Source organism: Chiloscyllium punctatum, chromosome 10, assembly GCF_047496795.1.
Source record: "Chiloscyllium punctatum isolate Juve2018m chromosome 10, sChiPun1.3, whole genome shotgun sequence".
Classification (NCBI taxonomy): domain Eukaryota; kingdom Metazoa; phylum Chordata; class Chondrichthyes; order Orectolobiformes; family Hemiscylliidae; genus Chiloscyllium; species Chiloscyllium punctatum.
This window is the reverse complement of record NC_092748.1, coordinates 101198413-101223577: the sequence shown is the minus strand read 5'-3', so window position 1 is coordinate 101223577 and position 25165 is coordinate 101198413. Positions and strand designations below refer to the sequence as shown.

Below are 25165 nucleotides of genomic sequence, written 5' to 3'. Positions count from 1 at the left end.
CTGCAGATCTCACTTTTACCATGCTAAATTACCCATTAGTTGCGTTAGTCAGGGATAAATATCGGGTTGAGCAATGGGTCCGGGCGGGCTTCGGAGGGCCGGTGTGGACTTGTTGGGCCGAAGGGCCTGTTTCCATACTGTGGGGATTCTAGTCTAAATCTAATCTCGCAAAACATTTTCCGCATTCGGGTGTCTGCTGCAGCCCCCCTCAGTGTGAGTGCGGTAGTGAAGAGGCGAGAATCCCACAGCCCACACACACACACACACAGACAGCGATATGGACGCGGCTGTTCGCGGGGACAGGCCGCCGCATCTCGGCGATGTTCAGGTGAAAATCCGTCCCACACAAAGCGGGCGGCAAACCCACAGATGGTGAAACAGGAATCGACACAGACAGATAAACTAGACAGACAGAGAGAGAGAGGGGGACAGGGTTAGCTTTTGTTTTGTTTTGAATGAGTAAAACCACAACATTGTTAAACGGAGACAGATTCAATGGCCATTTTAGAGAAGACTGTGAGGGAAAGGACAGGGATTAGGAGCTGAGTGGAAGACATTCCCACCCTCCCACTCCCAAAATTAAATCGAAAGGAGGCTGACGCCATTTCCTGGGACGGACTGACGCATGCTCTTTTATTAGAGTTGGAAGGATTTGGATAATTTGGGAGGAGGGGATGGTGTTCCATGTGTGTGCAGCGCCGAGCGGAGCTGCCTCTGGGTTACATTGTGTTTCGGAGTTGCTACTTTTTGAGACAAGAATCGGCGACATTGTATCCCCTGGCGCCTGCAGGGAGTGAGCTGGGAAGATGCTGGGATTCCTGAGGAGGACTCTCGGGCGCCGCACGGTGCGTCGGCACACAGACCGGGAGAAGCAGAGGGAGGCGCAGCGATCGGGAATCCACATCCCCGCGGCCGGAGACTCCAAATCCATCATCACCTGCAGAGTGTCTCTCCTGGACGGCAGCGATGTCAGCGTCGATCTACCGGTACATCTGATCGCTTTTATCCCTCCACCGCCTGAGACATGGCCCCAGTTACTCCACTCCCCTAGTTAGCCCATTCACAAACAGCTGGGATGGGTTTTATAAAACACAAATGGATGGGGTTTTTTTAAAAAAAAACTCAGCAGGTCCTGGCAGAGTCTGTTGGAGTTGTAGTTAACGTTCCGGGTCCAGTGAGCCTTCGTTTCATGCCCAGGTTCGCACTCGCGGAATTTAATCTCGGGGATGAGGGCAGGGGAAAGGGGAACCCATCCCATTGATCTGTTATTGCAAGCGTGAACATGCAAATCCTTGCATGGGACGGTGTAAGACTCAGGATTTTGCGAGATGTTTTTGTGTGGGTGCGTGTTTCCCCCCCCCCCCCTAGTAATTTTCTGAGGATTACTCATGAATCTGGACAAGTCCTTGTGTTTCTCCCCCACCCCGCTGTTTTGTTTCCCAGTTCCGCGATAAACTGGAATCGACTGTGGGATTGGCCAAGTCGTTTCTGGCGTGTCTTGTTCTCGGTGGCAAATGGTTGCACATTTCACCGGGACCCGTTCTCCAGAGGCTAGGCTGCCCCCCCGGGGTATCTTTACCCTGGGGTATGCAACCCTCCCAAGGGGCCCGGGAATCATGCGACCCCCCTACCCCAACCCAACCCTCAGCCATTATCGAATGAACCTCCCATCTCGGTGCTCATTCACCGTATCAATTACAAATGATATCGTGGAGGAAAGGAAACAAAATATGGGAGCGGAATTCGGCCAGTCGCCCCTTCGATTCTGTTCCGCCATTCGATCATGCCTGATCCGTTTCTCAAAACCATTACTCCCCGGAACCTAATCAAGAACCTATCTTTCTTTGTCTTAAAAACACTCAAAATCACAGCTGTCTGTGGCTATGAGTTCCACACATTCCCGGTTTGGAGGTGCCAGTATTGGACTGGGGTGCACAAAGTTATAAATCACACACCAGGTTATAGTCCAACAGGTCTATTTGGAAGCATTGGCTTTTGGAGTGCTGCTCCTTCATCAGGTGGTTGTGCCACCTCTGGCTTAAGAAATTCCTCCTCATCTTGGGTCCAAAGAGTTATTCTTTAACCCTGAGGCTGTGCCCTCGGGTCCTAGTCTCTCCTACGAGTGGGGACATCATCTCCATGTCCACTGTATCCAGTATTCTCTAAGTTTCAATGAGATTCCACTCTTGTCCTTCCGAACTCTGAATACAGACCCAAAGTCATCAACTGCACCTCATTCCCAGCAGGAACCTACTGTGGACCCCCTCCAATGCCAGCATGTCCTCCCTTAGGCAGGGCCCAAAACTGCTCTCAATATGGCAAATGCGGTTTGACCAGAGCCTGATACAGCCTCATCTCTGCTTTTGTATTTTCGCTCTTTTGAAATGACTGCTACCATTGCATTTACCTTCCTACTGAACTTGCATGTTAACATGAAGGGTATCCTGAACTAGGACTCATGAGTCCCTTTGTAATTCTGATTTCCGAAGCCTTTCCCCATTTGGAAAATAGTCACCTTCTGTACTCTTCGTATTAAAGCCCATTACCACACACTTTACCACACTGTACTCCATCTGGCACTTTGCCCACTCTCCTAGCCTTGTCCAAGTCCTTCTGCAGTTCTCCACTTCCTCAACGCTACCTTTCCCCTCCATCTATCCTTGTGTCATCTGCAAATATAACAACAGTGCCCTCAGTTTCTTCGTCCATTGGTGTGTAACGGGAATAGTTATGGTCCCAACACTGACCCTTGTGGAACTTCATCAGTCACCGGCGGCCATCCTGAAAAATACCCCTTTATCCCCACACTCTACCTTCTGCCAGTCAGCCAATCCTCTATCCATGCCAGTATCTTACCCCTAACACCATGGACTATTATTTAACAACTCCGATGTGGTACTTTGTCTTCTGGAGATCCAAATCGATCATGTCCATTGGCTCTCATTTGTCTAATTTGCTTGCTATTTCCGCAAAGAATTTGAACAGATTTGTCAGGCATGACCCTCTTTGATGAAGCTGTGCTGACTCTGCCAGATTTTCCAATGCACTTCCACGTACTCTGCAATCTTATTCTTAATGGACTCTAAAATCTTACTAATGTCCGAGGTCAGACTAACTGGCCTGTAGTTTCCTTTCTCTGCCTCCTTCAACATCCTCCCTGACTCCAGTGATTCTTGAAAGATCGTGACCAATGCCTTACAGTCTCTTCGAGTACCTCCTCAGGACCGTGGAGACTAACCTGGTCCAGATGATTTATTCACCTTCAGAACTTTCAACTTTCTCCTTAATGATGGCCACTACACTCGCCTCTTCCCCCAACTCCTTTGAAGTTCTGCAATGTTGCTGGTGTCTTCCACTATGAAGACCGATGCAAAGTACCTGTTTACTTTTCCCCCGTCATATCTTTGATACCAATTCTTCTCCAGCCACCGTTTTCAGTGTCCGTTCTTGCCCCTCTCTTACCTTTTTTATATATCTTAAAAAAAAATTCTTGCAGTCTTCTGTTATTTTACCAGCTAGGTTAACCCCATATTTCATCTGATTCCTCCTCTTTATTGCTTTCTTTCATTATCCTCAGTTGGTTTTTAAAGGCTTCCCACTAATCTTTACCACATTGTATACAATCTGTTTGTGAAACTTGCCTTCCTAAAATAAGAGGGTTTATCACTAGAAATTCTGCTAATTTGCTAGGGATCTGGTTTTGAATCCAGCCACGGCATGTGGTGGAATTAGAATTCAATAAACAACAACATCTGGAATTAAGAATCTACCGTGAAATATTGCCAACTGTTAGAAAAACCATCTGGTTCACTAAAGTCCTTCAGGGAAGGAAATGTGGCCTACGTATGACCCCTGACCCGTTGCTAGGTGGTTGACTGTCACCTGGCCTGGCAGGCCACTCAGTTCTAACAAGCGCTACAAAGTCTTAACAAAAAAAATGAAACCGGGTGGACCACCCAGCATTGACCTCAGCACCGGAAAAAGCAGCAGCAGAATAAGCACTGTCAATCCTGCAAAGTCGTCCTTACTGACGTGTGGTTAGTGAGGTGGTGCCAAAATGGGGAGAGCTGTCCCACAAACTGGTCATACTCACGGAATCATACTGTACAATGTGCAGTATGCCACCATCACCATTCCTGAATATTTCTTGTCCCACAGGCAGGATAAACCCAGCAGAGGTGGTGGCACAGTGGTATACAGTCAGGAGGGCGTTGCACTAGGAGCCCTCAACATTGACTCCAGACCCCAGGAAGTCTCATGGCTTCAGGTTAAACTTGGACAAGGAAACCACTTGCTGATTACCAGATACCATTCTCCCTCAGATGATGAATCAGTCCTCCTCCATGTTGTTCAACACTTGGAGCTTGCAACTGAGGGTGGCAAGGGCATAAGACATACTCTGGGTGGGGGATTTCAGTGTCCACCATCAAGAATTACTTGGTAGCAGCACTACTGATGGAGCTCATTGGTTCCTAAAGGATGCATCTTTAGGGGTGCAGCAGATGGTGAGGGAACCGACAAGAGGGAGAACCATACTTGACCTCATCCTTATTAACCTGCCAGCTGCAGATGCATCTGTCCTTGTTTAGCAAGTCTTGTTCTGGGTTTTTCCAGAAATATACTTTATTTGTAAATTTATGAAAGTATAAATTCCAGTTCGTGTTGGTGTTATGTGAAGGTTTTTTATTCATTCATGGCACTAGCATTTATTGTACATCTCCTAATTTGTCCAGTTGAGGGTCACCACATTGCTGTGGGTCACGAGTCACATGTAGAACCAGATCAGGTGAGGATGGCAGTTCCCTTCCCTAAAGACCATAGTGAGTCAGATGGATTTTTCCAGCAATGACAATGGTTTCGTTGTCATTGGACTCCTAATTCCAGATTTTTATTGAATTTGAATTCTACCACCACCCATCATGAGATTTGAGTTCAGGCACCCAGATTATTATCTGTCTCTCTGGATTAACAGCCTAGCAATAATATCACTGGGCCATCACCTCACCAGAAAGGGAGTCTGCTTCTTCCAATCCCCATGTTACTGTCACTATTTGCAATTTGAGACAGATAGTCGCATGATGATAATGTCCAGATAATGCCCTCTGGGTGTGGTTTCAGATCCTATACTCAGCAATTCATGGAATTGAAATTGATAAATACAGAATTTTAAGTTGTAGTGATTATGTAACTTTTTGTCAACAGTTGTCGCAGTTGATCTGATTCACAAATCTTCTTTCAGCAGCGAAGTCTGCTATCTTTACCTGGTCTGCCCTACATGTGACTCCAGATACATAACAATATGGCTGATGCTTAAATGCTCTCTGGAATGGCCTTGCAAGTCACTGAACTCACGGGCAAGGCAAAAGTCTCTCTTGTGGGAGAATCTGAGACCAGAGGGCATAATCTCAGAATAAGGGGGGGAGGGGTTACGACAATGATGAATAGGAATTTATTGTCTCAGGTGGTCAATTTGTAGAATTCTCGACTGCAGAAGGCTGTAGAGGTTGTGTCATTAAGTATATTAAAGACTGAGGCAGACATTTTAATCAGTAAGGGAATCAGGGATTATGGAGTGGGGGAAAATGGAGTTGAGAATTATAAGATTAGCTGTGATCTCATTGAATGATAGAAAAAAAGGATTGGCTGAATGGCCTACTTGTGCTCCTACATATTATGTCTTAACAAATGCTAGCCTTGCCAGTGCCACTAATAAGGTTTTAAAAATGATGATTGACGAAGATCTTGTTGTAGCAGCTAATCAGTATTGCATGTCATGTGACATTTATAAACATATCATACCTTATTGAACTGTGTCCTGTCAGAGAGTTCCCTAAGCGTTTGAACAGGCACCAAGCTATCACCTGGCTGTTGAAGAGAAGGGCACTCCCCACCAGTCCTGGCCAGGGGAATGCTGGCGCCTTCACCAAGATCTCTCTGTATCTTCGCTAGCCATTGGAGAGGTCCTGGAGTACTGACCGGTCTGTTCAAGGAGGGAAATAGGGATAATCCAGGAAACTATAGACTGGTGAGTCTCTCATTGGTGGTTGGGAAGCTATTGGTGAGAATTCTTAGGGATAGGATTTACATGCATTTGGAAAAGCATGGTCTAATTAGGGACAGTCAGCATGGCTTTGTGCGGGTTAGGTCATGTCTTATTAACTTGATTGCATTTATCACCACCTCGAAAAATTCAATGAAGGTAGAGCAGTGGATGTTGTTTATATGGATTTTTGTAAGGTTTTTGACAAGGTCCCTCATGGTCGGCTCATCCAGATACAGGTGATCCATGGTGATTTGGCCCATGTGGATTCAGAACTGGCTTGTCCATAGAAGTGGTGGAAGGGTGTTTTTCAGGCTGGAGGACCGTGACTAGTGATATTCCAAATGGATCCGTACTGGGACCTCTGCTGTTTGTCATATATATAAATGACTTGAATGAGAATGTAGATGGGTGGGTTAGTAGATTTGCAGATCATACAAAGATGGTGGAGTTGTGGATAGTACAGAAGTTTTGTCAAAGGATGCAGTGGGGTTTAGATTAGTTGCAGATATGGCAGTGGCATTTAATCTGAGTAAGTGTGAGATGCTGCATTTTGGGAAATCAAATGTTAAGGCAAAGTATACAGTTAATGGCAGGGCCCTGAACAGAGGGAAATTGGGGTTCAAATCCATAGCTCCCTGAAAGTTGCCATGCAAGTAGACAAGGTGGTATCAACTATACTGTTGTGTGTCTGGACTCCGACATATGCCAGAGTAGGTCAGGCTTGCAATTGTCCTTCACCTAAAGACCGTAGTGAGCCAGAAGAAGTTTTATGACTGTTAGTAATTGGAGTAGTCATCATGAAAAAAAGAGTAGCTTTTATGCCCCTATTTATTAATTGATTTTTAACTTCCACTAAGGCTAGGTTTAAGCCGTGCCTCTCTGAATTGCGTGACATAATTTGAAGAAGAGCAACAAGCTATTTGGCCTCCATTTGCCAACATGTAAAAGAAAATATAGATTAATAAAATATTTAAAGAACTATAAAGATTTTCAGCGAGGAAGAGACCATTCAGTATGTTTATACTGCCTCTCAGCTAGAAGAATCCAACATGAATCCACCAGTCCGTGTCTCCATCTGTCTCTCCACTTTTGTGCATCAAATGTTTGCCTATTAGAGTCATAGAGATGCACAGCACAGAAGCAGACCCTTCAGTCCAACTTGTCCATGCCGACCAGATATCCCAACCCAGTCTAGTTTCTTTTTAAAAATACAGTTGAATCTTCTTCAACCAATTCTGTGCTCTGACAATGTGTACAATTAAATTTCTTATGAGCTCTCACTTTTTGAAATTTGATAATTCCATTGTCACTATCACTCACTCTCAATGGAAGACCATGTCTCTCCCTCTTCAACCTCTCATCAAGTAGGAGATTAAGATATCTCAGTATCTCAATTATAGTTCAACATTCTTGACCCCACCTGAGTGAATCTGTTTTAATGTCTCCATAAAACTACACATGTTAGTTCCGGACTAACCATTACCTGTGCATTCAGTTTCTGTATTGGGCAGTCACTACATGCTAATTAACCTTGCTTCTAAAGTGGCCCTGGGTTTTAAAAGCTTTCGGATGCGTCTGTCATCCTCTGGAAGTGAGAATCCGGTGTGTGGAATCTTTGAACATGGTGTGTCTTTCATATTCTAGCTAACCAGGAAACCTTCCCACTGCTAGTAGGGTTTGTCCATTGACTATGTTATGATGCGTGTGCTGTGGCAATCAAGTCCTGAGCTAGCACTTGAATCCGAAGCTTCTGGCACGGAGACTGCACCACAAAGCCACCTGTTGTTGTCTCGGGATATCCTGAAGCTGCAATAAGGTGCGATTAAAAATGAAAGTTCTTTTCAATTTTCCTGATAGCCATTATTCCCATGCGTTCTTCAGGCACGTTGTCCCATAATCTCAGCACAAGCTTTGAGGATTTTTCAGTTCAGTGCAAATAAACCTATGTTAATGTTTCATAGTCACAGTCACGTCACTTCTGCATTGATCAGTTGAGGATGCATGCTCCTCTTTTGGGTTGTCTGATAAATTTACTTTGCATTTATCTTTACCGTCCATATGTTAACTGCTTCCTTCTTGATGCCCTCGATACCAGCTTGATTTAAATCTGCATCTGTTTTAATGTGCTTTCTCATTGACTTTCATTCATAAATACATACACTGCAAGTCAGGAAAGCAGCCCTATTAATCCAACATATTGACTCACTGTTATTCTTCAGTAGAGCAATAAATTCCTGGTTGATTGTGTTTGCTTCCTTCTCACAATAAGATCTTAAATGGACAACAATCAATTTGTGATGTGTTTGTGAAACAAATTTATAATTGGGCCTAAATAGATTGCCTGGTTAATTAATCAGATTACAGGTTTAGCTGATTTGTTGGCAAAACAAAACAGTCTGCCTATCAAACAACCTGTCGCCATCTTAAGCATGCACTGTCTCCATCACTGCATTGTGTATCATCTTCGAAATCCATTGTAGCAACTCACCAACGCTCCTTTTGAGAACCAGTTCCAAATTGTGACCACTGCCATCTGCAAGCCATCCTGACTTGGAATTGTATTCCTTCACTGTTGTTGGGTCAAAACCCTGGAATACCCTTCTTAACTCCTTGATGTCCAAGCACAGAAAACATGGCTAATTAGCTTTGCTGTAAATATATTTGACATTTTGTGGAGAGGGACATGGAAGGTACAGAATGTGGGGAAGTAGATGGTGACGTTTTGAAAAATGTCCATATTACAGAGGAGGTGGTGCTGGATGTCTTAAAATGCTTAAAAGTGGATAAATCCCCAGGACCTGATCAGTTGTACCCTAGAACTGTTTGGGAAGAAGTGATTGCTGGGCCCTTTGCTGAGATATTTGTATCATCTATAGTCACAAGGTGAGGTGCTGGCAAACTGGAGGTTAACCAACATAGTGGCACTATTTAAGAAAGGTGGTAAGGAAAAGCCAGGGAACTATAGACAGTGAGCCTGACATTGGTGGTGGGCAAGTTGTTGGGGGGAGTCCTGAGGGACAGGATTTACATGCATTTGGAAAGGCAAGGACTGATTGGGGATAGTCAGCATGGCTTTGTGTCACAGGTAGTTAGGATAGTGAAGAAGGTGTGAAGGTGTTTGGTATGCTTTCCTTTATTGGTCAGACTATTGAGTACAGGAGTTGGGAGGTCATGTTGTGGCTGTACAGGACATTGATTAGGCCACTGTTTGAATACTGTGAGCAATTCTGGTCTCCTTCCTATCAGAAGGATATTGTGAAACTTGAAAGGGTTCAGAAAAGATTTACAAGGATCTTGCCAGGGTTTGAGCTATAGGGTGAGGCTGAATAGGCTGGGGCTGTTTTCCCTAGAGCGTCAGAGGCTGAGTGTTGATCTTATAGAGGTTTATAAAATCATGAGGTACATGGATACGATAAATAGACAAGGTTTTTTTAGATTAGATTACTTACAGTGTGGAAACAGGCCCTTCAGCCCAACAAGTCCACGCCGCCCCGCCGAAGCGCAACCCACCCATACCCCTACATCTACATCTACCCCTTACCTAACACTACAGGCAATTTAGCATGGCCAATTCACCTGACCTGCACATCTTTGGACTGTGGGAGGAAACCGGAGCACCCGGAGGAAACCCACGCAGACATGGGGAGAATGTGCAAACTCCACACAGTCAGTCGCCTGAGGCGGGAATTGAACCCGGGTCTCTGGCGCTGTGAGGCAGCAGTGCTAACCACTGTGCCACCGTGCCGCCCACAGGTCTTTTCCCTGGGTGGGGGAGTCTAGAACTAGAGGGCATATGTTTAGGGTGAGAGGGGAAAGATATAAAAGAGACCTAAGGGGCAACGTTTTCACACACAGGGTGGTGCGTGTGTGAAATGAAAAGGCATCTGGATGGGTATATGAATAGGAAGAGTTTAGACTGATGTGGGCCAAGTGCTGGAAAATGGGACTAGATTAAGTTAGGATATCTGGTTGCATGGACGAGTTGGACTGAAGGGTCTGTCTCTGTGCTGTACATCTCTACGCCTCTGAGACATTGTTATTTCTTCTTGTAACTTGTGCCTTGAATGCAATTCCTCTTGGACCACATAAGATTGTACAGCTCGTTAGCGTTCGTGTCAGCATACTATAGGTTCAGGTCCATTAGCACATGACTTAAGGTCACACATCAGTGAAGTTCTGAATGAGTGTAGCATTGTCAACAATATTGGATAACAGGTTAAATTGAGTTCTCATTCTGTTATTTGAGGTAGACTTGGAAGGATTCATGGCAATGTTGGAAAAAGAACTGTTTGTACAGATGTTCAGGTTAATGTTTAATCCTCAGATCAACATTATTAAAACTGATTAACTGAAACTTTATCTTGGATGTTTGTCATTTCTGGGACTTTACTGTGGATAAATTTGTTGCAGCACGTGAGGTACTAGAGTGTGTTCGCTGTTTTGGTCTCCCTACCGAAGAGAGGGAAAAGTTACGTAGGAGGGAGTGCAGCAAATTTTCACAAAACTGAAGGTGTCAGGACTGTCGTCTGATGAGATATTGGTTTGACTAGTATTCACTAAAGTTTTTAGAAGGATGAGAGGGAACTGATTGATTGATTGAAGCAAATTGAAATTCTAACAGGGCTGAACAGGCTAGATGAATGTTTCCCTTGTTAAGGGAGTTAGAACAACAGGTTACAGTCTTGGGAGTCGCTGTAGACCATTTAGAACTTAGAAGAGGAAATGTTTCTTCAGCTCAAAATGGTAGTGAACTTGTGGGATTCTTTAACACAGAAGGCTACTGCGGCCAAAGCACTGAATATATTCAACAAACAGATTGTGTTATTTTTTTAGATATAAAAGGGGGCTGCGGAGAGAAAACTGGAATATGGCATTGAGGTGGAGGATTAGCCATGACGGTGTGGCAGGGCTGGTTCAAAGGGCTGAATGGCCAACTTCTGTTCTTCTTTCTCTGTACCCTTTATGCCCTGGAGTGACCAGAACTGCAGATGCTATTCTAAGTACATTCTCCCAAATGCTGTCTCCGTCAGAAGAAATACCTGACTATTTCCACCTTTAATATTAATCTCATTTTGCTACAGATTGTTGACAGTAAAAGGTCTCCAAGTCTCTTTCATTTGCTCTCCTTTATTATTTTTGACCCTATTGGGGAATTCTTTGCGTTTCTCCTCCATGTGAATTTCATGGTCATGTGGTATTATTGTTAGACCATTAATCTGGGCACCCACTTACTGTTCTGGGGTTCAAGTCCTGCCATGGCAGTTGGTGAAATTTTGAATTCAACAGAATCTATAATTAAGAACCTAATGATGACCATGTTGTCAATTATCAGGGAAAACCCATCTGGTTCACTCATTCCCTTCAGGAAAGGAATCTGCAATGCTTTCTATTCTGGCCAGCATATGACTCTCAACTCAATCTGATTGACTCTTAATTGTCCTCTGGGCAATTAGGGATGGGGAAATAAATGCAGTGATGCCCATACCTTGTGAATAAATAAAATAAAACCTGCCACCTCTCTTTACTCTGTTTGGAAATATATTCAAAGCTGTTCAGTTTAAATGTCTACCATCTTCATTTTGATGTATTAAAATTCTCATTTCAAGTCTGTGTAACCTTCTCGAGCTACGCGAGGAACCCTGCTCTCCCACTTTGAGTGGCTCCTTTTAAAGCCTTTGTGGTTCCCTGCCCCAGTAATCTCCTTATGTGGCTCCATGTCCAATCTAACTTAAATGATTGTTATTCATTTGTGAGAAATGATGCCCAAACTAAAATTCACATGTGGTTTTTTGCAACATCCAGACATGTTTATCTTAGGACCACTGAATAGCAATCAGAGGGGCCATCCAAACCCCAGGTTACTAACGATAGTCCCCGTTTACAGACCAATTGTCTCAACTGGACAAAGGGACCATTGCTGTGTTTTATAAATGCCTTGTTTTTTTGTGTGGGGGAGGGAGTGTGTGTGTGTGTGTGGGAGTGGGGTGGGGGGGGTGGGTGGTGAGGTGGGTGTGGTTTATTCACTGGCAGGCTGGCATCTGTTGTCATCCTGAATAACCCTTGAGAAGCCCACTTTTGAAACTGCTGCAGAACTCGCAGTGCTGTCTGTAGCAGCTTAATGTGACTGGGTTGTTTGTCAGGCCATTTATGACTCTGCCATAGAATCCCTACAGTGTGGAAACAAGCCCGACAAGTCCACATCGACTCTCCAAAGAATATCCCGCCCAGACCCATTCCCCTACCCCTATTAGTCTCCATTTCCCCTGACTCTGTACCGAGGCTACACATCCCTGAACAATATGGGCAATTTAGTATGGCTAATCCACCTAACCTGCACATCTTTGGACTATGGGATGAAACCAGAGCACCCGGAGCAAACCCACGCAGACCGATCACTGACAATCTGGAGTTATGTCGACCAGACTGAATAGACGTGACTGATTTCCTCCCTTGAGTAGCATTGTGATCACCAGTCTGGATGTTTCATGATCATTTATTTGTTCTAGATTTTATTAATTAGCCAACATGGTGGAATTTGAACTTGGTTTTATTACTGTTGGCCTTTGGCTTGTTAGTCCCAGTAATTTTGTCGCAACATTACCATCCCCTCTGTTTTCCTTTGCCTGAGATTCTGGGCAGCTGTCACACTTCAAAGCATTTTTATGATTAGACTAGATTCCGTACAGTGTGGAAACAGGCCCTTTGGTCCAACCAGCCCACACCAACCCTCTGAAGAGTAACCCACCCAGACCCATTTCCCTCCCACTAATGCACCTAACACTACGGGCAATTTACCATGGCCAATTTACCTGACCTGCACATCTTTGGACTGTGGCAGGAAACCGGGGCACCCGGAGGAAACCAACGCAGACACAAGGAGAATGTGCAAACTCCACACACAGTCACCTGAGGCTGGAATCGAACCTGGGACCCTGGTGCTGTGAGGCAGCAGTGCTAATCACTGAGCCACCGTGTTGCCCTTTTGGTTCAAATGTGAGGGTTTTTTTTTCTGCCATTGCACATTGGTAAAAAGTAACATTGCCATAGTCCCAGTCTCCCAAGGGGGGTGGAGGTGGGGTGTGTGTGTGTGTGTGTGAGAGAGAGAGAGAGCGACACATAGACACACAGGTTGAACTTGAGAGAGTCACCACACCTCGGGAGAGGTTGTGAATGAGAGTCCTGAGGGTACCTGCAGCCTGTGTGGGTATTGAACCCCAGTAACATGGCAGAACCTGAAATGGCCTGGCAAGCAACCCAACTGCACTAAACTGTTACAGACAGCACTACGAGTTTAACTAACCAACACAGACTGCTGCAGGTTCAGACATGGGCTTCTCAAGGGCAGTTGGAGATAGACAACAAATGTCAGCCTGCCCGTGAATAAATTCCCCAGAAAAGGGAATTTGTGAAAAAACACAGCAGTGGTCCCATTCTCAAGGTACAGTGCTTTTGGTGTCACTCTGCATTGCAAACCAGCTATCCAGCCAGCTGAGCTAACTGACTCCTTGCAGGCTGGTAACAACACTCCAGCAACAAAATAAGTCATGCCTATCAATTGGACACAGAGGTGAATGTTTCCTTATATTATCTTCTGCTGAATCCCAGTGCACTCTTAAATATGTCAAGACTTTTTTTTTAATCTACTCTCTTTGTATGAAATCATTTTCTAAACTCATCCTATGTTTAACACTGCTCTGCAATATAAATGTGGGAGGCTCAAATTTAATGATTTGACCACATTTATATTGCAAAGCATTGCTCCAGTTGTGTAATTTCTTGTAAATGTGAGAGCAGCGATGTGACTAAACCCCTTAGTAACACCATGGCGAATTAATTGTGCAGTCAGATCATCGTATCCGGTTCTGCTGGCGATGTCTGCTTCAGCTGAAACATGAAGGGATTAGTGCTTTTAATTTTGCATCGCATTATGTATTTAACCTGAAATGCCTCCCCACCTGTAGCAGCTGAGAACTTGAAGTAGCATTGAGATGTCACTAGAATATCGAGGAATCTTCTGGCAGGAACAGTTGCTGTTACTTTCTGTTGAATGATTTGTTTTAAGTGAGGGATTTTCTTACTGGTTGTCTTCAGTTTTATACTGGCTCGCAATGGTTATAAATCCTGACACATCGGAGGATATGCAGAATTGTGCGCGTACTACCCGTGTCAGATTTGTGCTTCATGTAAAAAAAAATGCAGCAAGTAGTCTTTTTGAGAAGAGAACATCGTGCTTAAATAGCACACCTTGGTACCTGGTGCTAAGTCCTACTTGGCATTGTTTTATATGGCTGTGCTCTTCCAGCACCACTAATCCAGAATTGTTTTGTATGGAGCAAGTTCCTACAAATACACCTTTTTATGAAGGATGGGTCTTAAAGGAGGAAAGCAAGGCTGGAGTTTCTGGAGAGTTAATTCCAGAGCTTAGAGTCTAGACTGCTGAGGGCACAGCAATAACTGGAGGACTGCTTAAAATCTGAACCAGTGTGAACATGGCCAGAATTAAACTGACATGGATATCTTGGAGGCTTGGGGAAGTCATGCAGAGATTTGAGAAAAGATTTGAGAATTTTAGAATCAAGATGTTGCGGATTGGGAACCAATGTCGGGCAGTAAACAGAGGGTCAGAAGTCGGACGAATGCTAGGTTATAGTCCATCGGGTTTATTTGAAATGACAAGCTTTTGGAGTGCTGCTCCTTCAGGTAAGCCTGATGAGGGAGCAGCACTCCGAAAGCTTGTGAGTTTAAATAAACCTTTTGGATTACAACTGATGTTGCACTGGTGTCCAACACTGGCACCTCTACATCATAGTAACCGGGGTGGTGGGGGGTGCATAGGTGAATGAGACTTGCTGCAATTTAGATATCCATAACAGATTTTTGAGTGACCTCGAATTTATGGAAATTAGAAAATGGGGGACCATCCAGGATTGCAGTGGAATAGTTAGACCCCAAGGTAGGAATGAGGGTTTCAGCAGTAGAAGTTGGATGATATTACAAAGGTGAAACTGGCAGCCTTAGTGATGGCACAAATAGGAGATTGATGCCAAATTCAGAATAAAATGTGACGACACTGTTGCTAACTGATTTGGTTTGTTGTCTGACAGCTGCCAGGAAGAGGAGTAGATGTAGTAGCTAGGAAACGGAGTGTGGACTGAAAACAATGATAAGTTAGGACAGCAGCCTTTTTGCACTGAGTGTTTAGTTCTGTTGGTTTCCGCTCAGAGATGCAAGTTTGTTGGAAGTGCAAAGCTGCATACTTCCATCGGTACATGGTTTGATCGGTATGCTATTCCTAGAAAAGTACACACTAAACATAATTCTTATGGATATCAGTTGATCTATGCACAATATATATATTTTCTTAATTTTCATCTTTAAAAAGGTAAAAGGAAACACCAAACACAGCTATTTACATACAAATGTTTGCAAAATTACATGTCCCCAAAGCCTGTAAACAATCTGCAAAGGCACAAGCCAGCGGTGTGATGGAATACTCTCCAGCTGCCTGGATGGGTGCAGCTTCAACATGTTTTTGATTGACACCACGTGCACCACCTTAAGCACTCACTCCCTGCACCACCAATGCACAGTGGCAGCAGACTGTACCGTTTATAAGGTGCACTGCAGGAACCCAGCAAGGCTACCTCGACACCATCTTCCAAACCCTGACCCCTGACATCAAGAAGGAGAAGGACAACAGATACATGAGAACACCACCACTCGCAAGTTCCCCTCCAAGCTACTCACCATCCTGACTTGGAAATATATTGCCATTCCTTCACTGTCACTAGATCAAAATCCTTGAACTCTCTTTCCTAACAGCACTATGGATGTACATAGATTCCAAGGACTGCTGCACTGTTTCAAAAAGGTCACCACTACGTTCAGCAGTAATTGGGAATGGACAATAAATACTGGCCCAGTCAGCAATGAGTTTGAGTGAAAAAGCAATGGAAGCCATTTAGCTATATTCATTTATTAATTTGTTTACTTAGACAGCCCCTTGATTCAATACATTGACCCCTTGAACTCAAGAAGGTTCAGCTTCAAGGCACTTCAGTATAACATTGCTGGAAGTGACCACCCTCCAATGGATGATAACTTAACGCCCCTTCTCCTATTATGGTGGGTATAAAAGTGGCACGGTGGCTCAGTGGTTAATATTACTGTCTCACAGTGCCAGGGACCCAGGTTTGATTCCACTCTTGGGCAATTGGTTGTGCGGAGTTTGCATATTCTCCTCGTCTGCATGGGTTTCCTCCCACAGTCCAAAGATATGCAGGATAGATGGATTGGCCATGCTGAATTGCCCTGTAGTGTTCAGGGACATGCAGAGTAGGTGGGTTAGCCGGGTGGTATGCTGTTCGGAGGGTCATTGTGGACTCAATGGGCCGAATGGCTTGCTTCCCGACTGTAGGGAGTTTATTTTTTAAAAAATCCCAAGGCAGCCTTAGGGGAAAGGTAACTTTCTGTGTTTGGTTAATGTTCCATCTCAACCCAAAACAACTCATTCATCTTGTTTAGAGTTTGATGGATTGTGTTGTGCGCAATTTGTCTGCCACGTTTGTCCACGTAACATATTGAAACGTAATTAATTGACCATGAAGTAATCTTGGGTGCTCGAGAGAGTTGATAAGCCACAATATAACTTCAATGTTTTTCGCTCATTTGTTAATCCATGAAGCATCAGAGCAGCTTATTGAATTGAAAAAGCTCTGAATCGATTCGAAGGCTGTTTTTAAAGTAAAAACGTTTCAGGATGTAACCAAGCAGTGTCCTGACCAGGTTCGATGCTGTTTCCTTCTGCATTTCTCAATATGTGAAATTCATTTTGTCTTACCCTTACGAATGAGTTGTGTTGCATTGCCAAGTGATTAAATGTTCAGTGTATCCTCAGTGAACATTTGTTCTTCAAAAATCTGAAAACGAAATGGATTTGCCTTCAAAAAAACTCTTATTTTTTTTCTAAAACTCTTAGTTATTGCATTCTTAAATGATGTGAGATGATTTAATTGACGGTTTGGGATATTTCAGCTATGGGTCCAATGCATATAATACCCTGCAGATTCATCCAAAGATTTGACAACATGACATTTTGACTGGCATACATTTGTAGTCTCGAATTGCAGGATGCCCCCTCAAAGCCCATGCAGTCACAGTGTTTGTGCTATCACCACCCAGTCACACTGCAGGACCTGGCTGGTGGATTTATACTTCACTTATTTCGTGTTGTGGCCTAATGGCCCTGGAAGGGTGATGAAAACCTTTGAAATGGAAAAGCAACGTTGATCTTCCTGCTCCTCGGATGCTGCCTGACCTGCTGTGCCTTTCCAGTGTTAAGTTCTTTTACTCTTCAGATTCTTACACACTTGATGCAACAGCAACGCACCAACTTCTGTGAACAAGCAAGCAAATTTATTAAGCACAGGACAGTACAAGCTTTCTGGAGGAACCTTTAACACATACCTCGCAGAACTTACTGAGTTGTGGCAAAAGCTCTCCCTGAACAAAAGAAATAGTCTTTCCACAAAACTCTCAACATCACAGTTAGTACTGCCCATGAGACAACCCTCAGCCATCCCCCTCAGAGTCATATGCCACTCAAGATACAACACAGTGACAACCCCACCTCCAGAAACCCTGTAATGTAAATCCCTTAATGTTAAATTTGTTGCAAATTGCTTTTTGTAACTATCGGGGAGTAGTCAAATTCCAACTCGAACGTTCTTACTGATTTCAGGATGAAAATGTAAATCATCGCTGAATGGTAAGGAAAAGGCTGTGTAAAGCTCCAACATTCCACACCTGAGACAAAGACAGACCACCCTACCCCCGGGGCATTCAATTTCTTGTAGGTCAGCAGAGCAAATTAACTCTTTACTATCTCATTCCATGATAACTACCTAGATGGGGGATAAGAATCTTACAGCCAGTACTTAAGTGAGTTATTGACACAGCATACAATGATTATAACTGTAAAAATCACTAGCCCATGTAGTTGGTAGGATTCCCAGGATCCCTCCCATGTGGGGGAAAAACGTTCACCAGTAAAGTTCTTAAATTCACAGTCCTTAGCGACTACTCCACCCCCTCCAAGTCGAATAACTGGTTTCCACCCAGCATCTCCTTCAAAATAAAGTCCAACCTGAAAACAAAATTGTCTGTCCTTACACTCCACTCCACAGAGAAATCTGAATTCTTGGATAAGGGAAGTTAAATACTTCACAAACCGACGAGACCTCCGTCCGTCTGGAGGATACCAGTGCATCTGATCGTGCAGCAGCTGCCACTGCAGGTTAGGTGAATGCAGAATTTTTTTTACTGTGTCTGCTCCCACTCTGCTGTTCAATGTAACAAAGCCAGTTGGCTGCTGTGATGTTAGCTTGATCAGTGAACCTTCATATCACTTAAATGATTGAAAGACAATGTAAAGCTCACGTAGTTTAATGTCCGTAGGAATGCCACTGACAACAAAAACCACCTCTTCACTGTCGTTAACTTTACTTTTCATGCTCATGACGGGGGAGCTGATGGATCCATTGGATCAGGTTGTGGAAGGGTGGGCGGTGGTCCGAAGGCGTGCTTTACCTGGGAAGGGAGAAACTATAGAGAAGATGTTAGCTGCTGAAAGTATCTTTACATTTCCTTTCTCATTCCTTCTTTGTCAAGGTGGTTATCAGTATGAAGACAGTCGCACATTTAACTACACTAAATTGTGTCTGCCTATTTCAACATTCTTTGGATTCTTGAAGTCTGTTACTCTGTTCAATATCTATGACATTATCAAGTTTTATATAATCCAAAAACTTCTAAATTGTACTGCCTAAACAATTCAGTCAATTATAAACAACAATCAATGGTCCTAAAATCAAACCCTTGGGTACCTCAGTCAGATTATTCAAACTTTAACAAATTAATTCTTGGCAGAAAGCTATCAGGAAAAATATTTCAAAAGTCTGGAACAGCAAGAAAACAACAAAACGTGCTTTAGCAATTGAAGAGGCAGTTTTAGTTCAGATTTAAATCCCAAATATTTGTGGGAAACTAATGCAGAATATGTTAAGATATGTTCTCCAAATGAAACCTCCCAAATAAAACTGTCGGAATTGCAGTGGGAACTTTTGGTAGAGATCAACATTCTTTGAATTTGCAATATGAAGAGGGCCAATGAAATTTTACCAATAATGAACAGAACTGAAACAGCTCAGCCTCCAGTTCTAATATTCTCTAAAATCTTAACAAAACATCAAACCCAAAATGCACACTTCTTTGTCTGAACACTCTGCATTAAAAACACAGCAGCAGCAAAGATATTTTCATACAATACTCTCATTTGGCCACAGCATGACCACTGACCCAAATGTGTTTTCTTTTGAAACAGGCATGTAGAATTTCAAATAACTCAGGGGCTCAAGGCACTCAATCAATTTGTTTTAAGGTTGCAAGCTTAATAAATTTGAAAAGGACATAATGCTGAACAATTTCAATGTGAAAACAAAATCTACACCATTACATAGCCCACAAAACACATTGAATTGAGATCCTGATTCAAACAAGGCAAAGCAGTTACTTAAAAGGATTTTCTGAACCAGTATTTTAACAAACCAACATTTTTAAACATTAAGCACACACAGCATGGTACAATTTACATTGAAACTGTCTTTTCTGACCCAAGTATTAGTACAGTCTTAATTTCAGTGTTTTCTTACCTTGTGGGCCAGTCTGTCTCAAGATACCAATGTTCCAAGCGGTCGCTGACACCATCCGATCATAACTATTTGTTTGGATCCTGCCCACTATGCCAATATCGTCGTCCCATTCCCCCCTTTCCTCTCCTTTTTCACCTTATCAAACTGACCTTACATCCTGAATGCTTCCAATATTGTTAACTGGTTCTACATAATGGCTGCTTTTCCACCTTCTGGATTAGTGGTGCTGGAAGAGCACAGCAGTTCAATCAGCATCCGAGGAGCAGTAAAATCGATGTTTCGGGCAAAAGCCCTTCATCAGGAATACAGGCAGAGAGCCTGAAGGGTGGAGAGATAAGTGAGAGGAGGGTGGGGGTGGGGAGAAAGTAGCATAGAGTACAGTAGGTGAGTAGGGGAGGGGATGAAGGTGATAGATCAGGGGGGAGGGTCGAGTGGGTAGGTGGAAAAGAAGATAGGCAGGTAGGACAAGTCATGGGGACAGTGCTGAGCTGGAAGTTTGGAACTGGGGTGAGGTGGGGGAAGGGGAAATGAGGAAACTGTTGAAGCCCACATTGATGCCCTGGGGTTGAAGTGTTCCGAGGCAGAAGATGAAGCATTCTCCAATTAACTTCCATGAGATTGCCTCAGAACACTTCAACCCCAGGGCATCAGTGTGGACTTCAATAGTTTCCTCATTTCCACTTCCCCCACCTCACCCCAGTTCTAAACTTCCAGTTCAGCACTGTCCCCATGACTTGTCCTACCTGCCTATCATCTTTTCCATCTATCCACTCCACCCTCTTCCCCCCTGACCTATCACCTTCATCCCCTCCCCAACTCACCTATTATAGTCTGCTTCTTTCTCCCCACCCCCACCCTCCTCTCACTTATCTCTCCACCCTTCAGACTCTCTGCCAGTATTCTTGATGAAGGGCTTTTGCCTGAAACGTCGATTTTACTGCCCTTAGGATGCTGCCTGAACTGCTGCGCTCTTCCAGCACCACTAATCCAGAATCTGGTTTCCAGAATCTGCAGTCATTGTTTTTACCTAGTTGCTTTTCCATCTTGTTAGCCCGTTAACCTTGCCTCCAGTGTCCCACTGTTCACTACATTTTTATCTGATCTGAGTCATGCTCAGCTGAACCTCTTGTTTCACAAAACTCAGAACTTAACTCTTTCCCTGCCTGCTTATACCCTATGCACATTCTCACCTGCACCATACTCTCGACTCTGGTCTCCAGCATTTGTAGTCCTCACCTCCCCTCCCAGTTTTGTAGTGACACAAATTTGAAACCCAATCTCTGCGACAAATCCATCACTGTGTTTCTGAATAGCCTGCTTTAGTCTTCAGCAGCTGTCAGGGAGAATTATAGAGTTGATAACTAGGTTCAAGAGTGGGTATAGAGACAATGACTTGAGTTTTCCCAATAGTTAATTGGAGAAAATTACACTCATTTAGCACAGTATCAGATGAACAGTATGATTAGCCAACAGGGGGAGTCATGTTGCAGCTCATCTGCTGTTGAAACTTTCATACCTGATTTTGTAGCCTCTAGACATGACCGTTTTGAAACATTCCAGGTTAGCTTCCCAACATCTGTTAATGTGAGGTCACTGAACTCTCTGCTGCCCATGATCTAACCTTTATGAAGTCCTGTTCAGTCCAATCCCATTTTAGTTCCTGGTTAAGCAATGCCTTGTTTAAATTCTCACCCTTCCTCCCATTCAGATTTCCTTTGATCCATCATCTCCCTGTGATCTGTGGCCTTGTAACTCAGCTGCTGCTACTTCAATTCTCTGCCCAAAGGCAATCCTTAATTTTTGTTTTTTTGCTGAACCAAGACTATTTTGTTTCACTGGGTGGGGCAAGGAAATAGGCCCTGAGCCTACCTCAGCCACAAAAAGGGATTGAAATCTGTCAGTTAGAACTAATCTGATCCACACACACTCACTGTATAACCAACAGAACTGACTGGCTCCACCCCTCAATTATCCACACTCCAACATTTCCTCCCTCACTTGTATCCTCAACTTTAAGCCATCTCCTTGAATTGGCCAGGCAATCAGCTGCAGAATCACCAAACTCTGAAATTTTGTCACTAAGTCTCTCAGCGTCTCAACTTTGCCTTTCCTCCTTTTCAATTTGCTCCTCAGAACCTGCCTGTTCAGACCAAATATTTGGATTTTATTTGCTAACTCTCATTTTCAACTGTGAAAGATGTTGTAGTAAACTGTATGTTTTTGAAGCAATTTTACCACTTTTTTTGGAAGACAGACAGGCCTCATTTCAGTTGTAGCAATAGCTTTGATCGTGTTGGCCATGACCCATTCCACTATATGCATAGGCTACAATATAATCTTGTATGTGTGTTTATAACCTTCTGATTTTGGGTCAGTGCAGAACTATTAGTATGGCTAGATGCTAAGAGTTCACATTGCTGTTAGAGAGTTCCTAGTGTCAAATGAAGGGTATCACTTAGCTGGACAGCTGGTTTGTGATGCAGAGTTGTGACAACAGCTCAGTTTCTGTATGGCTGAGGTTACCATTGAAGAACACTCCTTCGCAAACTCTCCCCTCACCTGAGGTATGATGACCTTCTGGTAGAAACCACCACCAGCTGTGTGTCTCTCTCTCGTGCTTGCTCGCTCGCTCGCTCGCTCTCTCTCTCTCTCTCTCTCTCTCTCTCTCTCTCTCTCTCTCTCTCTCTCTCTCTCTCTATATTTGACAGAGCAGCCCTAACTATGGCGACTTTACCATTTATTGGTGTGAAATAAGAACCTGTAGTATTTGACATCAGTTTTACATCTTTGTATTGGTGGTGTTTGGTAAATGCATTACCACCACATGTGAAATAGAAGTAGTTTACTGTTAAAGACTATGAAGCTGAGAGTGATGTTTGGTTAAACCTGTCGATCTGGCTCTTTTTCAAAAAAAATATATAGTTGGCACAATTTGGAGCGGGAAAATGAGAAAGATAAACAGTGATTGGGGCGAGATCCCAAAGTTGTTCAGTCCTTTATGTTGCTTTCTCTAATGTTTACAGAGGCAGCAGCAGTGAACTTGTATGGTGAGATTTGTACAAGTGGTACATTGGCAGCTCACTCAGTTTGATCTCAAGGTGTTGTGCACTGTCTCACTGTGATGGGAGAAGATACCAGAGCAAGCAGATGGAGATATGGTATCCAACGTTGGTGTCAAGGTTTGACATCCGGTTCAAAAGATACTAACATGAGCATTTTAAGGTCCTTGGGGAAACCATCTAAACTCAAAGAAAGCCACGCCCTTATACTATGGTTTCACTGTTCGACTTAATCTATTTTATAAGCAATTCATAAACATGTCAACTTTTATGGGAAACATAAATTTTCAGATGTTTTTAAGGAGCTGATCAAAAAGGGAACTGATCATAAAATGCCGTTTCAAACTAATCAAAAGAGAAATCATAAAGTAAGATGATTTGTGGGAGGCACCGTGGCTCAGTGGTTAGCACTGCTGCCTCACCAGGGTTTGACTCCAGCCTCAGGATGACTGCCTGGAGTTTGCACAGTCTCCCCGTGTTTGTACGGTTGTCCTTCTGGTGCTGTCAATGTCCAAAGATGTGCAGGTTAGGTGAATTGGCCATGTTAAATTGCTCTGTGGTGTCCAGGGACGTGCAGGCTACATCGATTAGCCATTGTAAATGTGGGGATGGGAGTGGGGGGAGGGAGGGTGTCTGGGTTGGATGCTGTTTGGAGAGTTGGTAGAGACTCAATGGACTGAACGGTCTTTCTACACTGTAGGGATTCTATACTGTGAAAACAAAATTCCATTTTTTGTGGCAGTTACTGGTTGGAAGGGGTTCAGGGTATATCTGCAGCTGCCTAGCTCATACTGTTTTGTGTTTTTGAAGCATCTTTGTAAGCAGTGCAATTGGCATTGTGGAAACAAGTTGTTTAGCCCAGCCTGCTGTGTTGGTATTTATCTTGTGAACATGCCTTTAATGTTCCCTTGGATTTGGCTATGGATTGACTCACAAGTTCTAACCTGCACTTGGAGTTCTTCCCCAGCTGCTGAAGCCAAAATTTGTCATGTGATTTTGTAAAGGTAATGTTCTCGAGCACTTTACATCACAGAGCGAGTGAGAGGCAGAAGTCAAGTCAATACTCACCATCTTGATTCTATTTGCCCCAAACAACAAATAGTTACCTTTTGGAAAACTCAAAAATGACTCTTATCATCACTGGTTCCAAGATAAACATACTTTTTCTGACTGTAATGGCCTTACATATAAACATGTTGCATACAATTGCCATCAACTATCTTGGAGGAGGCAATGGCCTACAGGGATTATCACTGGACTGTTAATCCAGACACCTGGATTTGAATCTTGCCATGGCAGATGGTGGAATTTGAATTCAAGAAAAGTCTGGAATTCAATTATGTAACTATGAAGCCATTGTCGATTTGTCATTTTAAAAAACCCATCTGGTTTACTGATGTCCTTCAAGGAAGGAAACTGCCATCCTTATCTGGTCTGGCCTACATGTGACTCCAGACCATAGCAATGTGGTTGACTTATAACTACACTCTGGGCAATTAGGGATGGGCAATAAATACTGACCCAGCCAGTAATGTCCTCATCCCATGAATGAATGAGAAAATAATACCAATGTCTTTAAGTTACTGAGCATGAGAGAATGAATGCAAGATAATATTTCAATCTTTGTGCAAAGCTGTCTTTTCAACCCTATAAATTGTTCCTGTATCCCTCACTCTTCCCCTCCCAGTCTCCAAGATTTGGTTCTCACCCTTAAGTCACGATAACTTGTCAGCCCTCATTCCTCTCGGATTTGGCTGATAACTTTCAATTAAACCCATGCTTGGCCCTTCCAGTGAACTTGAAAGATCCAGGAGATCGGTTGATCATTCCTGACCCCCTTCAGACAAGGTCATTGTGATTTAGCTGGAACATGTGCGGTCCCCAACTCGGCTTGGTTAACGTGGTGTTGACTGTAGTCCTGAGTCAAGCTGACAGATTTTAACACTGCTCCAACTGCAGCGTAGGTGCTTCAACTCCTCACCTTTTCAGTATCAGTTCAGAGTGAACGTATTACAAACATATCAGGTACTTTCCTTTTGATTAAGATATTTGGGAACTAATCCAGTCTGTTCTTTTACACCCAATTCAGCCGGTATGCTCAGTTAAACACAGTAGTCCTTTTCCATGGAAAGCAGTCCAGACAACATGATCAATTCACAATAGTTGGAAATGTCTCTCCTGCCAGGCCCCAGTGTTGCTGTAAGAAGTGACCAGTCTCTTGACTGTACCAGGCAATGAACTCTAATGGCAGGTAGTGTCCATGATAGCAGTGAGATGATGTTGAATTCCTCAATTGGAGTCGCTGTCTGAATTTAACTTCCTCGAACTGCAGTTAAGGGTTGGTTTTTTGCAGG

The 25165-nt window shown here is 43.6% G+C and overlaps 1 protein-coding gene across 5 annotated transcripts in view; it reads left to right on the top strand.

Moving 5' to 3' along the window:
* The first annotated feature begins 274 nt into the window (after positions 1-274).
* epb41l5 (erythrocyte membrane protein band 4.1 like 5) overlaps positions 275-25165 on the top strand; it is a 166571-nt gene continuing 141680 nt past the window's right edge. For 2 of the 5 annotated variants that reach the window (XM_072579886.1, XM_072579888.1), the window contains exon 1: positions 275-986. In XM_072579886.1, the coding sequence (XP_072435987.1) occupies positions 807-986 (180 nt within the window). In that variant the 5' untranslated portion in view covers positions 275-806. Of the gene's footprint in view, positions 987-18318; positions 18339-25165 lie in introns of those variants that run through there. The other 3 variants (XM_072579884.1, XM_072579889.1, XM_072579887.1) reach the window with 3 other exon arrangements.